At 36.0% G+C, this 14,633-nt stretch overlaps 1 protein-coding gene across 3 annotated transcripts in view; it reads right to left on the bottom strand.

The window, feature by feature from the left end:
* The window catches only part of LOC132140976 (amyloid-beta A4 precursor protein-binding family A member 1-like), a 64,300-nt gene that overhangs the window by 2,436 nt on the left and 47,231 nt on the right, over window positions 1–14,633 (bottom strand). For 2 of the 3 annotated variants that reach the window (XM_059550092.1, XM_059550093.1), the window contains exons 4-12: window positions 11,014–11,124; window positions 6,908–6,947; window positions 6,633–6,778; window positions 4,407–4,439; window positions 3,582–3,668; window positions 1,867–2,052; window positions 1,035–1,214; window positions 693–905; window positions 448–567 (exon numbers count right to left, since the gene is read on the bottom strand). In XM_059550092.1, coding sequence (XP_059406075.1) covers window positions 448–567; window positions 693–905; window positions 1,035–1,214; window positions 1,867–2,052; window positions 3,582–3,668; window positions 4,407–4,439; window positions 6,633–6,778; window positions 6,908–6,947; window positions 11,014–11,124 — 1,116 coding nt within the window. The remainder of the gene's footprint in view (window positions 1–447; window positions 568–692; window positions 906–1,034; window positions 1,215–1,866; window positions 2,053–3,581; window positions 3,669–4,406; window positions 4,440–6,632; window positions 6,779–6,907; window positions 6,948–11,013; window positions 11,125–14,633) is intronic. The other variant, XM_059550094.1, reaches the window with a different exon arrangement.

A 14,633-nucleotide genomic window follows, 5' to 3' on the forward strand; every position in this document is an offset into this window, starting at 1 on the left:
GTAAAATTTGTACCCACAGCCATTAGAGTGTTAAATTCACAGAAACTGTGGTGTGTGTAATTTAAAATCGATATTGTTTTGTTGCTGCTATTGCCTCCGGGTAATATACGTGTAAGAGTGCTGCTGTATATTTGGTGCAGGATGTGTGTATTATGTGCACAGTTTTTGTTTCTGGAGTAAATGTGTGTAGTACATTAGTATTTGGTGGAAAATGAGTCTGTATTATTTGTACTACAGCTCCGGGTACAGTCTGTGAAAACAAACGTCCTCTTCCTGAGGACAATAAAGAAAGAATCTCAATCTGAATCTGAATTTTAGATGAAGGCAAAGTTAATATAAAATACAGGATACGAGTAAGCACAATTCAATATACATACAGATATATGCCAATAGATTAACCAATCTATCTAATGTAAAATGTGAAAAAGATTTTTTCAAAATACCCACAATGCCATTCTGCACACTAAATCCCAGCTGATATCTCAGGTCTGGTCTTCTGATGAGGACAGTGGTCACAGGTGGGCATCTCACAATGTTAAGTTTTATTCTGGATTGGTTCTTCAGTCCCTAGAAGATGGGAGCATTGTTTTACGCGATAAATTCAATGTAAAAGAATTGATTACAAATAAATTCAGAGTTAAATGAATTAACATTATTGAACTTCATTCCACTTGATTTCGGACCCGCTGTACCTTGATGATACTCTGGCAGGTGGAGAGGGGTAACCCCACCAGGCTGGTGCCATTGATAGACATAATCTGGTCCCCGATGTTCAGTCTGCCGGACTTCTCGGCCGGGCCGCCGTGCATCATGTTTGCTATAATAACCGTGGGCAGGATAGAGCCCCAGCCCGACTCCACGATCACCAACCCAAGAATCTCTCCCTTCTGCTTCTCTATATAAACCTGTAGTGCACACACACCACTTTCCTCACTGCTAGAACATGATTACTGATAATTCTGACATTATCGAGGCAAATTCTCAAAATCTGACAGTAATCTTCTGTTTCCACCAGGCATGGGCGGCCCACTTACATCTTTGCAGTTCTCAGACTTGGAAAAGTGAATGAGGTCATCGTTGTACATGTCCTGTGTGTTAAGGAGGTCGCTGTACTCTTTCTGGCTCAGATCCTCTGGGTTGATGCCATTGGAACGCAGGAACTCTTGGTACGCCACACTGAAAGCCTGGCCAATGGACTGAGCTATGAGCTGAGCCTGAGCACAAACAGAAAAACTCACATTATATTCCTTAACTAACATATTTCATTGCACATTGTATGCTTACAATTTGATTCATCTAGCCATTTTTAGAAGAAACCATAACAGCTACACATGAGGGTCAAAAGATGACAAGGGTGGTGTTCCTCAGGACAGCCGCATACATGCCTTTTTGCCCTCATGTCACTGTTGTATGCTGTGCTGTGACACACGCTGTGACATATACAGGCTCTTTAAATTCAAACAGCTTCTGCAGCTGAACAGAGAAAAGGTCACTTCCCGTCTACTGATTCAACCCACACAGCAAGATGCCCAGGAACACCATCTGGATAAATGCTATTAGAGGTCACCACAATGCCCAGTATGTGAAATATTGAACATGCTGGGAAACAATGTGAGGAGACTAAGAAAAATGAGGCCAATATGGAGGATTAAATGTGGAAAAAATATAAAGGGCTTTGTGTTGTGGTTGAACTCTCCTTTACCGTGGTCAAAGCACTAGACTGGCTTATTGCTCTCATAAAATGCAACAACAGCAGTATGGCAAAGTGTGTAAATCTGTTAGACCATTTTACAATGCTGAAGCAATAAATTGAAAGTGTCACTCTGACAGCCTCATTTAGCAGGAGCTTGATAAGGTCACACTCACATCTTCAGACTCAAACACGTGACAGATCATCTTGTATTGGCGCTTCTCGTCCTGAGCTGGGTCAGAGGCTTCCATGTTCTCCTGAGAGTCGGAGCGAGGCATTCTCCTTCTGGCCATCAACACCACAATGTTCCCAATATCAGCGATGTAGGAGATGGTCCTTAAAGGGTGGTCCATCATGGTGTCCTGCGAATCAGAAGATGACTGTAATGGTCAGAAAAACTCTCCATACTCAATCCATTTCTACACTACAATTTGTTTTTTAAATGTGTAAATCGTTTTTCAATAAAAAAACATCCAAAATTAAAACTGCATTGCTTTTTTCAGAAAAAATATGAAATCACAGCAAGTCATGTATTACTGAACCTAGCAAAATAGCCATTTGTTTAGTACTACCGTTTACAAAAGATGTTTTTGAAAAAGTCTATTATGCTCACAAAGGCTAAAAAGTACAGTAGAATATAATTACGATTTAAATGTTTTCTTTTTTTAAATATATTTTAAAATGTAATTTATTCCTGTTATGTGCTTTTATAAGGATTCCTTGATGAACAGAAAGTAAAAAAATAAAATAAAAAATAAAAACATTATAAATGTCTTTACTGTCACTTTTGTTCCATTTATTGCATCCTGGATGAATAAAGGTATTAATTTCTTTGAAAATGAAAAACATCTGAAAACTTTTAAACAGAAGTATAGGTTTTCTTTTTTTCATTTTACCTTAACTGTTCTCACCTGGTGGAATGACCTGCCCAACTCAATCTGAGTCCTTAGCCATCCTCAAGAAATGGCTTAAAAAACATATCTTCCATTTACCGTACACTTGACCCTCTCTATTCTATTTCTATTGATCTACCGTATTTTTCGGACTATAAGTCGCACCTGAATATAAGTTGCACCAGTCCAAAAATATGTCATGACAAGGAAAAAAACATATATAAGTCGCACTGGACTATAAGTCCCATTTATTTAGAACCAAGTACCAAGAAAAAACTTTACCGTCTCCAGCCGCGAGAGGGCGCTCTATGCTGCTCAGTGGTAGACTACAGGAGCAATGAGCAGCATAGAGCGCCCTCTCGCAGCTGTAGACGGTAATGTTTTCTCTTGGTTCATGTCAAATTAATTTAGATAAATAAGTTGCACCTGACTATAAGTCGCAGGACCACCCAAACTATGAAAAAAAGTGTGACTTATAGTCCGGAAAATACGGTACTTGCTTTTTTACTAAAAAAACGTGACCCACTAACACTTGCACTCTCTATTCCATTTGTTTTCTACTACTTGTTTTCTTTTTATTTAAAAAACGACCCTCTAACACTAGTGTTCTCTATTCTTTTTTATCTACTTGCCTTATTTTAAAGTATATATATAAAAAAAATAAAAAAAACCTGCTACATGTACATTAGATGTACCAAGACTTGTCATAGCACTTAGTTATTATTGCTCTTTTGTTGGTTTTGATTGCTTCTATTGTCCTCATTTGTAAGTCACTTTGGATAAAAGAGTCCGTTAAATGATGTAAATGAAATGTAAATGATCAAGAAACATTTGACTTCTCATAACCTCTGTAAGACATGGATATTCTGTCCAGACACTGCCTCCTTGTGCTCTGCACCAGTATTTTGCACAGTTTTGGTAAAATGTAAGTGTGCTTCTACTCGTTTTGGCACAGTTAGTGGGTGAAACCAAAATTAAGTTCATAGGTGATGAAGTACCTGCGAGTCTGCATTGAGCACTTTTATTCTCTGAGTGGAGATGAAGAGGTCCACCTCCGTCATGGGCTGAGCTTCACCTTCTGGAGCCTGAAGACAGAAAACCACACAATATCAGTCATGGAGAGAGACAGTGATAGAATGAAAGAAAGACAGAAAGAGAGAGAGATGACAAGGCCCAGAGATGCCATGAAGGAGCTTACATCTAGCATCGACAACATTTGGCCAGAGATTCAAATTCTTTTACACTCTCTCCTTCATTGTGTAACTCTGAGAACCTGCGTTTGTCATTTAAAGCCAGCTAGTATTGCAAGTTGGCATGGGGTTAGTTTGGTTAGTTTTGTTCTTCATTTGAAGAGTTTCAGTTATGAGAGAGAGAAATTGAGAGTTTTCCATGTGCATGACAGGCCGAATAAAAAAGATCAAGAGAAGAGTAGAACATGCTGTGCCAGATGAACACCTTGAAAAACAGTCACAAACACAGCACAGTACAGTACCTCAGAAAGAAAAAACTACAGAATACAAAGAAGATGAAAGTAAAGATCACCGCATTTTCTGTATCCAGCAAACTAGACTTTCCTGACGTTAACTCATTCCACGACTTCCCCATGTAAGATCTGGTGGTAAAACGGAGGTAATGTTTGGTGTGGAATGAACAATGGCTAACAGACTGTGCGGACAGACACAGATACATGACTCATTGCTGGATCCAGAAAAATGGCAGAGCGACAGGAAATATGAAAACACTGAAGTGCTGAAACCAGGCAAAAAGAGAAGACGAAGAACAAAAATAAAGACAAAACCCAAACCCATGAGTGATTACTGCACCTTCTTCCTGTTTTTGGCTAATTTCTGGGCCGTCTGCTTAGCATGGAACAAACAAAGACAGGAACATTGTTAGATAACACAGAGCTCAGCAAGACCAATCACATTTTGGGAATCTTTCTTCTCAATAAGCTGCATCTGAAAAGTGACTTCTGGGAAATACATTGATGTGAGGTGACTGGAATGGATCCGGTTTACATCAAGCCAAGCTTACTAGACACCACCCTGCTACAATATGTTGCCTTTGGTTTCACTTCATAGTAATTTGTGCCATCATCCACCAGGTGGCCCATTTGTACTTTTAATATCATGCCAAATATTGGTTTTATATTACAGAACGTCCTGTTCATGAAACATCACCTATACAAAGCATGAGCTCTGCTGAAAATTAGATTAAGAACATGTTTAAACTTGCCAGCAGGCTGTGATAATGCATCGAACTGGCCATCTAAGAAAGATCTACGTCATGGCAGCTGAGGCAGGGTGTATTGATTCAGACATCTCTCCAAATGCATGCAATTTACACTTGCCTTATATACTGCATTGCAACTGACAGTCTCCTAAAAACACCCTCACTCAATTTGAGCTCATGATTGTGTATAGGACAAAGTACGGAGTCTCAAACATGCAGATGAGGTGTGACCCAATTAAACAAAGAATTCATAACCTATGATCATCTTTCATTGAGATAACACACACAGAATAAAATATGGTGGTACTTGTATAGCCCATACGCATGTACTGATCCATTCTAGGAGGGAGCTTTCACAAATGCATTTTTTAGGTTATGTCATTTAAAATGTGAGAACGTCCCAGACTCCCATAAAATCAGTCAGTCTACAACAGCACAGTACTGCATTTTGACTATTATTCCAGAAATATCACACATCACTATTTGACCAAAATTCTTTTGTGGGACCCTTTAACTAACTGGAAAGAAGATTGTATCATCTATTTTGTAGACCAGAACATAGGGATGCTGTTTTATTTATTTATTTATTTCTTGCAATCAATTTATTATATATATATATATATATATATATATATATATATATATACATATACACACACACACACACACACACACACACACTCTGTGTAAGCTGATACTGGATATTAAATTGTGAAGCTCATTTCATATATTTTACATTTAGATTACCATCATAATATTAATCTTTATAAACACTAATAATTCAATAACATTGTTAAATGCAATCCTTAGCAGTTATCAAAATTATTATCTGTTTTTCATACTGTATAATACAACATTTTGGTGCCTAAATTTACTTGTAAGTTTTCAGTGTTTCATTTGTATTATAAAGCAAATAGTACAAAATGATCAGCTTATAATATTCAGCTTGAATCTTAATACAGTATGCAATGCTGTTATCCTCATTATACTGCTTTACTAGTATTACTAGCTTGTCTCGTAAGGCTACCTTGGTCAGTTTGATGGTGAAAAAGAAAAATACATTTGTACAGGCATTGAAATCCAAGCTGATCTTTTTAGCAAAGCTAGAAAATTCAGCAATTTCCATTCAGTGACCTCAAAATGAAAATAATTTGTTATTAAGCATTCCGATATTGTTGTGTGCCATAGCACAGAGCGAACTGTAACTGAACATTTGAACACAAAATGAACATACAAAGGGACATGCTGAAGGAACACTAAATGGCAAAGGTGCTGGGCTCACTGCATTTTTTAAGGTGCAGGTCAAAAATGCTGAGTAATGCATCTGACAGGGCGAATGGCTGATTTATGCTGCAGGAGGATGAAGAGGAGGGAGGTGGTAAATGTATCTGGTCCTTCAGGAACAAGATTCATGGGATAGGTCCTTGCATTTGACTACAGAATCATTTCATTACTGCAAGAGGACCACACACTCTTAGTTTTACAATCACCTCTCTTCATCTGCTGTGAGCTCACATTTCAATTTTGTTTTTCAAAACAACAAAATAAGACTGCAAAACGCAACTTCATGTTGTATCCAAGGAATAAAATGCTTGCGCAATAAATATACACCTCGTATAGAACATAGCTCTGCATTTCTTATGAAATCCCATTCTTTTTTCCTAAATCTGTCACTTTTGGTTTCTTGGAACATTTATGCTTCTCCTGAAGCATGTATTGCTTCAGAAATTTCTTGAGATAGATTCATAGAAGCTCAGGTTTACTTCTTACAATGAAGTTTACAACAGCGGAGTATAGACAGAACCATTTCACCTCACCTTAATGCGACTCACAGCCTCCTGAGCCTGCATCATGCGTACATTTTTGGAAGGTGTCTTGTCTGAGAGCAACTGAGTGGATCCCAGGTAGTTAGCAGCAAAGATAATACCATCAATGAGGTCCTCTGGGTCACATGGGCCTGGTACTAACAGAGAGGAGAGGAACATTTCAAAACATGTCTAGGATGTGCTATCAGGATTCATTGCAGTAGCTGAGAACCTGGACGGGAAAAAGTAATGCAACAATAAAAGGAAATAACAGGAGATCTTCTTACCTTCTACATATGTTGGGAATGAAGCAAGACTTCTCCTCGACTGCACATACAAGAACAGGCACACAAATGGCTCAAAACAACATTCTTCAAAGCAAGTTGTTATTTTTAGGTATGGCACTTCATAATGCACTGAACTGGTACCATTTGCAGAAATAAAGTATAATATAATATACAAACCCGATTCCAAAAAAGTTGGGACACTGTACAAATTGTGAATAAAAACAGAATGCAATGATGTGGAAGTTTCAAATTTCAATATTTTATTCAGAGTACAACATAGATGACATATCAAATGTTTAAACTGAGAAAATGTATAATTTTAAGGGAAAATAAGTTGATTTAAAATTTCATGGCATCAACACATCTCAAAAAAGTTGGGACAAGGCCATGTTTACCACTGTGTGGCATCCCCTCTTCTTTTTTATAACAGTCTGCAAACGTCTGTGGACTGAGGAGACAAGTTGCTCAAGTTTAGGAATAGGAATGTTGTCCCATTCTTGTCTAATACTGGCTTCTAGTTGCTCAACTGTCTTAGGTCTTCTTTGTCGCATCTTCCTCTTTATGATGCACCAAATGTTTTCTATGGGTGAACGATCTGGACTGCAGGCTGGCCATTTCAGTACCCGGATCCTCCTTCTACACAGCCATGATGTTGTAACTGATGCAGTATGTGGTCTGGCATTGTCATGTTGAAAATGCAAGGCCTACCCTGAAAGAGATGATGTCTGGATGGGAGCATATGTTGTTCTAGAACTTGGATATACCTTTCAGCATTAATGGTGCCTTTCCAGATGTGTAAGCTGCCCATGCCACCAGGGGCGTAGCCATCTTTTCAGGAGTGAGGGGGACAGAAATCACACACACAGACACATATACATATGTATATATATATATATATATATATATATATATATATATATATATACATACACACACACACACACACACACACATATATATACATATATATATATATATATATATATATATATATATATATATATAAAACATTACGATATAAAATTTCTGTAATCTATATAGCCTACTAGTCAACGGTTTTTTAACAGTAAGATTTTTAATTTTTTGAAAGAAGTCTCTTCTGCTCACCAAGCCTGCTTTTATTTGATCTAAAGTACAGCAAAAGCAGTAATATTGTGAAATATTTTTATATTTTGTTTTCTATTTAAATATATTTTAAATGTAATGTATTCCTGTGATCAAAGGTGTATTTTCAGCATCATTACTCCAGTCTTCATTGTCACATGAAACAGAAATCATTCTTAATATGCTGATTTGCTGATTATCAATATTTAAAACAGATGAGTAATTTTCACTATTCTTTAATGAATAGAAGGATCCACAGATCAGCATTTATGTGAAATAAAAAGCTTTTGCAACATTATACATATATCATTCAAAAGCTTAGTCAGTATAATTTCTTAGTCAGTTTATTATTTTTTGTTAAATAAATGATAGAAATTAATACTTTTCTTTAGCAAGGATTCTTTAAATTGATCAAAAGTGATGATAAAGACATCATTTTACAAGAGATTTCTATTGCAGATCAATGCTGCTCTTCTCAACTGTCTATTCATCAAAGAAACCTGAAAAAATATACTCAGCTGTTTTCAACATTATCAAGAGGGTTGTTGTTGTTTTTTTTTGTTTTTTGTTTTTGCAGTAAATCAGTATATCAGAATTATTTCTGAAGGATTGTGTGACTGGAGTAATGATGCAAAAAAAATTTGGCTTTGAAATCTCAATAAATTACATTTTGAAATATATTCAAATAGAAAACAGTTATTTTAAATAGGCTAGTAAAAATATTTCAAAATTTCACTGATTTGCTGTACTTTGGATCAAATAAATGCAGGCTTGGTGAACAGAAGAGACTTCTTTAAAAACATAAACAAACTTACTGTTCAAAAATTTCTGACTGGTAGTGGATACTATAGGCAACTTTAATTTTTCTGTAATTTCTAGCTTTTAATTGGCTTAGAAATCTGTAACTGCTGGACAATAACAAATAACAAGGATTTGTTTATATACTACAAACACTTTTTATCTCCTAATAAAGCAGAATAGTTTCTATACTGCAATGAATGCTATTAGCACTGCATTGTTAATATACTTTATTTATCACCTGCTGGAGATTTTTATAAAAAAAAAAAAAAAAAAAAAAAAAACCCGAAAACAACTGTTTTCATACAGCGATAGCTGGATGCTTTTGTCCATATTAGGAGTTTCCTTGTAAGACTTTCTGCGCGAGAGCGCCCTCCGGCTTTGAGTATGAATGAAACACACACACACACACACCGCAGGAGAGTTTAGCGCTCTGTGATGTTCATCTCGCTGTATTCTGGGTCCAAATAAAATATAATGTCATGCGCAGACTATCCTTTCTCTTTGATTTTAAATCTATATTTATTCACACCAGCTCTTGAAAACCTCTATACGAACACACTTGACTGAAAAAGTGCGGGGGACGAATTTCCGTGATGATAAAAGTGGGCCCCTGCATGCCACACACACTCATACAACCCCATACCATCAGAGATCCAGGCTTCTGAACTGAGCACTGATAAAAGCTTGGGTTGTCCTCTTTAGTCCGGATAACATGGTGTCCCAGTTTTCCAAAAAGAACTTCAGATTTTGATTTGTCTGACCACAGAACAATTTTCCACTTTGCCACAGTCCATTTTAAATGAGCCTTGGTCCAGAGAAAACGCCTGCGCTTCTGGATCATGTTTATATATGGCTTCTTTTTTGAGCTAAAGAGTTTTAGCAATGGCGAATGTCACTTTGGATTGTGTTCACCGACAATGTTTTCTGGAAGTATTCCTGAGCCCATGTTGTGATTTCCATTACAGTAGCATTCCTCTATGTGATGCAGAGCCGTCTAAGGGCCCAAAGATCACGGACACCCAGTATGGTTTTCCGGCCTTGATCCTTACGCACAGAGATTGTTCCAGATTCTCTGAATCTTTGGATGATATTATGCATTGTAGATGATGATAACTTCAAACTCTTTGCAATTTTTCTCTGAGAAACTCCTTTCTGATATTGTTCTACTATTTTTTGCCACAGCATTGGGCAAATTGGTGATCCTCTCCCAATCTTGATTCTGAGACACACTGCCACTATGAGAGGCTGTTTTTCTACCCAATCATGTTGCCAATTGGCAAACTGGACCTCCAGCTGTTCCTTATATGCACATTAAACTTTTCTGGCCTCTTATTGCTACCTGTCCCAACTTTTTTGGAATGTGCAGCTCTCATGAAATCCAAAATGAGCCAATATTTGGCATGACATTTCAAATTGTCTCACTTTCAACATTTGATATGTTATCTATTGTGAATAAAATATAAGTTTATGAGATTTGAAAATTATTCCATTACTTTTTTACTCACAATTTGTACAGCATCCCAACTTTTTTGGAATTGGGTATATAATATAATATAATATAATATAATATAATATAATATAATATAATATAATATAATATAATATAATATAATATAATATAATATAATATAATATAATATAATATAATATAATATAATATAATATAATATAATATAATATAATATAATATAATATAATATAATATAATAAATATAATCCAAGAAACCCTGGTTTACAGTGATTTTAAAAGGGGCATTATAGGCACACCAAAGCATTTATAAATGTGTTTTACTTTATTATATAATATTTTCGTTGGTAATAACATAATATAATATAATATAATATAATATAATATAATATAATATAATATAATATAATATAATATAATATAATATAATATAATATAATATAATATAATATAATATAATATAATACAACACACACACACACACATAACAGCAAAACTTTAATTTTAAAACAATAGTTTTAAACTTTATCTGCTCTAATTAATCTATTTTAACAGCATCTTGGATAATTTATAAAAACTATAATAAGTGAAGACTGAATCAGGACTCCAATGCTGTGGTCTGTAATATGTGTCTAATTAAGTTCCTAGAGCACCTACTGGATATCATTACCAAGAATAATTAAGAATCATCCAATTTCAGCACATTTTAAGAGGTTTATTCATGGCCTCCTACCTCTTTACTGGCTGGAGACGGAGACTCAAAGCTGTCACTCCCCTCGTGTGATGGCAGGTGATGGCTGGAAGACTCCGCCCCCTGTGGGGAGGTGGAGCCTGAGCCTGGTGACTGGACAAAAGAGACATATTCAATACTACATGCTTTAATACTACATTCATACATAATACTACATGCTTTACAGTCTATTATTTTGGACAACTGATTGAAAAATTACAAAAGCTACATTTACTAATGTAACATTTGGAATAAATTAGGTCAATTAAAGTCTTGAAGGTTTTTGAATTAATAAAACAAATAAACAAAAGTACAATTTAATTCAATTTTACAAACAAAGCAATGAGTTTGATTAAAAAGACTGTGATAAAATAAAAAGAAATGCATAAATGTGACAATTTTAAACTGCCAAGTTTCAGCCAGAAGTATGTTTAATGTCAAGTCAAGGGGGGGGGAAAGTACAAAAAAAGTACATAAGAGATCTGTGTTCTTGTATTGCCATCTCGAATATACATTATTTCTCTGAACAGGCCAAAATGTGAAATACTAGGAAAAAAAAATAGTCACACCCTCAACCAGAGCGCATTACGATAAAATATTAAAAGATTTTCTGTTCATTGTTTGTAATAACATATAAATACTGCACAGTCCCACAATGGATTATCATTCAAATTAACATTTATAAAATACTGAAACATTGAAAGATAAAGCCAGAGCACATTTACACAATTAACTCCTCACCTCATCACCATGGCGGCGATCTACCTGATACATCCAAAAATTTTCCATATCAATAAGCGCTTAAAAGAGCTGGAGTGAAAAATGTTCTTCCACAGGATACACTCAAATCAAGTGCTAAAGCAGATGTTGCTCTTTGGACCAGAGTACGAGAGAGAAGAACATAAGAGCCTCTTCCTCTCTCATCAAACTCACGTTGATAAGTTCACAATGGCTCCAGAAAACAGAGGTGAACACGGCTCCTGTTACAGCCCTGTAGGAAAACTGTTCCTGGAACAGATTTGCTCAAGAGTGTCTTGGGTCAGAAACTACTACACTATGTAACATCATTGCTATTGTGTGGAAAAACACCAAAAGTATCTTTTTTGCCAAAGTATCATGTCACATGTGTAATAAGCAGCACTAATAATGATCTAAGCTGATACTATTAAAAGTCACTATTAGTAAATTACTCAGCGTTTCACTATGTACTTGAATTCATCACACCCTCAAATTGACATTACCCATACAGTGAGCTTGTGCAAATGCATGTATAATACTTAAAATAAATGAATAAATATCAAACATGTTAAGCATTAATGCAGGGCAGGGGAAGAAGGCGGTTTTTCTTCTCTGGTGTTATATGAGCCTTGCTGAATTATTTACAGGCCGTCTCTTTCTGTGTCTCTTGACTGCACTAAATAAATCATATTGTGGAGGGGAGAAATAACTGATTCTCAAATTCTGCGAACAACAGAGAATGGAAGCGGGCAGGACACCACCAAGTTCAGAACAACTTTAATGGGTGTTCTGGGATATCTGGAAGATTCTTGATTGTTCAAAACTCACAGAAAATCTGCAGGAATTGTTTACAATGATCAGGACAAAGACCATGAAGATGATGATTTTTAAGTTCAGAGAAGCTGATAATCACTAATGATTTTTAATTTTTAAAACAGAGGAAATGTTATGATATGAAGTTAATGAGAAACATTTAGGATGCTGCTTTATTTCTGGGTCATGAATCAAATGTGAGTACTTCAAAAATAGATGCTTTTGAAGATGCTTTTTGGATCATCTCAAAACATGCTGGAGATCACCAGGTTGTTACACAAACTTGGAGTCTGACTGCTGCTCTCAATAAATAAACACACACCAAACAAATTCATGAAATTCACGTTAATCAAATTAACTTTTTAGCTAATAGACTGTTAACTAATAATATAATTAGTAATGAAATAAGTAGTACAAAAATCTGACATTTCCAGTAGTGGAAATTTGATATCCTCTGACTGGATGGATTCAGAGTCTGAAGCTAAAATAAATGGAGTATGTGCCCTTTATACACTATGCAATTTTTTGCGGAATCTGTCAAATCCAGCCTTTAGTTGCAAAAGCAACAGTTCTAAATTGAATTCATACTAAAACTAAAACTGAAATAAACTAAAGCTAAAGCTTTGTAGTCATAAGTACTACAAACACTATAGGAAACACAATCTCCACAGTGACCTGAATACAAATATGTTGTGGGATATGAGTGTAAAAATAATAAGCTACACATAAACCCTGAAAATATATCATCAGCACAATCATTTACAAATTCTGCATAATTGCAGTGGGTTGAGGCTGGTGTCTTCTTTAAACTCACACTGGGAGTTTTCAATTAAGTGCAATTCTTTACTTTTTCTCTGAATGCACAATGAAATGTTCACTCTCATCAGACTGCCAAAAGCCCATGATGCCAAAAAACTGCTTCCAAATGAGGCCTTGTGCTCATGAATACTGCTCAGACAAACAATGGTGATTAATTAACACTGTCGAAATAGGTAACAGAGGAGCTGGGCATTGCGTTGTTTGTTTAGTGAGACAGTATGTTTATTTCTGTGATTGAGGGAATTAGGCAGCACTGAATCTATTAATTACGTAAATGAAAAAAAAAAATAAAATAAAAAAATCTCAAGCACACATCATGAGATGATACCATTAAGTTAATACCAACCGTAGGCACACTTGAAGGACATCTACTCATTATGTTTATAAAATGGGTAATACTTATCACAGCTAATGGGAAGAAAAAAAGGAGGGATGATATAAAGAGCAAGAGTGAGAGCAAATTAAATCAAGTAAAGGCATGGTAATTTTACTGCCCTGCACAGAGAGCTCATCATTCTCTATCTGCTCTGTTCAGACAACGTCTGTTGTGGCTGAGGAGCAGGACAGCATCATTTGCACACTCTGGTCATGTGTAGCACTCACAGAATACAGATGAGCCCTTCATGCCACGGAAAAGGAGATCCGTTCTATGAGTGTGAGCAGTCTTCATTTTCTAGAGACATGCAATTTGTCCGGTGCCGTGGCAGGCACCACTCATGAGACGGACAGACACTAGCGTGTGTCACCATCCTCTCCAGAAAAGAAGAGTGAGAGCGATGAAGTCACGACCAGAGCAATGATGCGATTCACAAAGGAAGCCTGTTTCAGCCGAGCGAAACAACAATGCAACTGTACATGTCTTCCTCTAGAGATCGTTTTTGTCATTTGCTACACCTGCTACAAATATTTAACTGAACATAAACTGCATTAAGGCAAATAGGCCTTACTCTATTCAACTAAATGTTCTCCATGACAAAACTTTCTTATATTCCTTGTTTCAAGTGCAGATATAAACTTGTAAATAAGCCGTTTATAGGCTGATTGTAGCCGTCTGTAGGCTGGTTTTCCTGAAAACTGTGAACACTTTGGCTCTGTGGAGCTTTTAAAACATTGCTATGTTTGCTGGAGCTAATAGACTGGGCAGCATTGTCTCATCCAGCATTGTATCACACTTAACTATTGATTGCAGACAGATAAAAATATCCATTTCATTATTGTAAGTAGGCTTTTAAAAATTAGGCACTGATAAACTA

Source organism: Carassius carassius, chromosome 5 (genome assembly GCF_963082965.1).
Source record: "Carassius carassius chromosome 5, fCarCar2.1, whole genome shotgun sequence".
Lineage (NCBI taxonomy): Eukaryota > Metazoa > Chordata > Actinopteri > Cypriniformes > Cyprinidae > Carassius > Carassius carassius.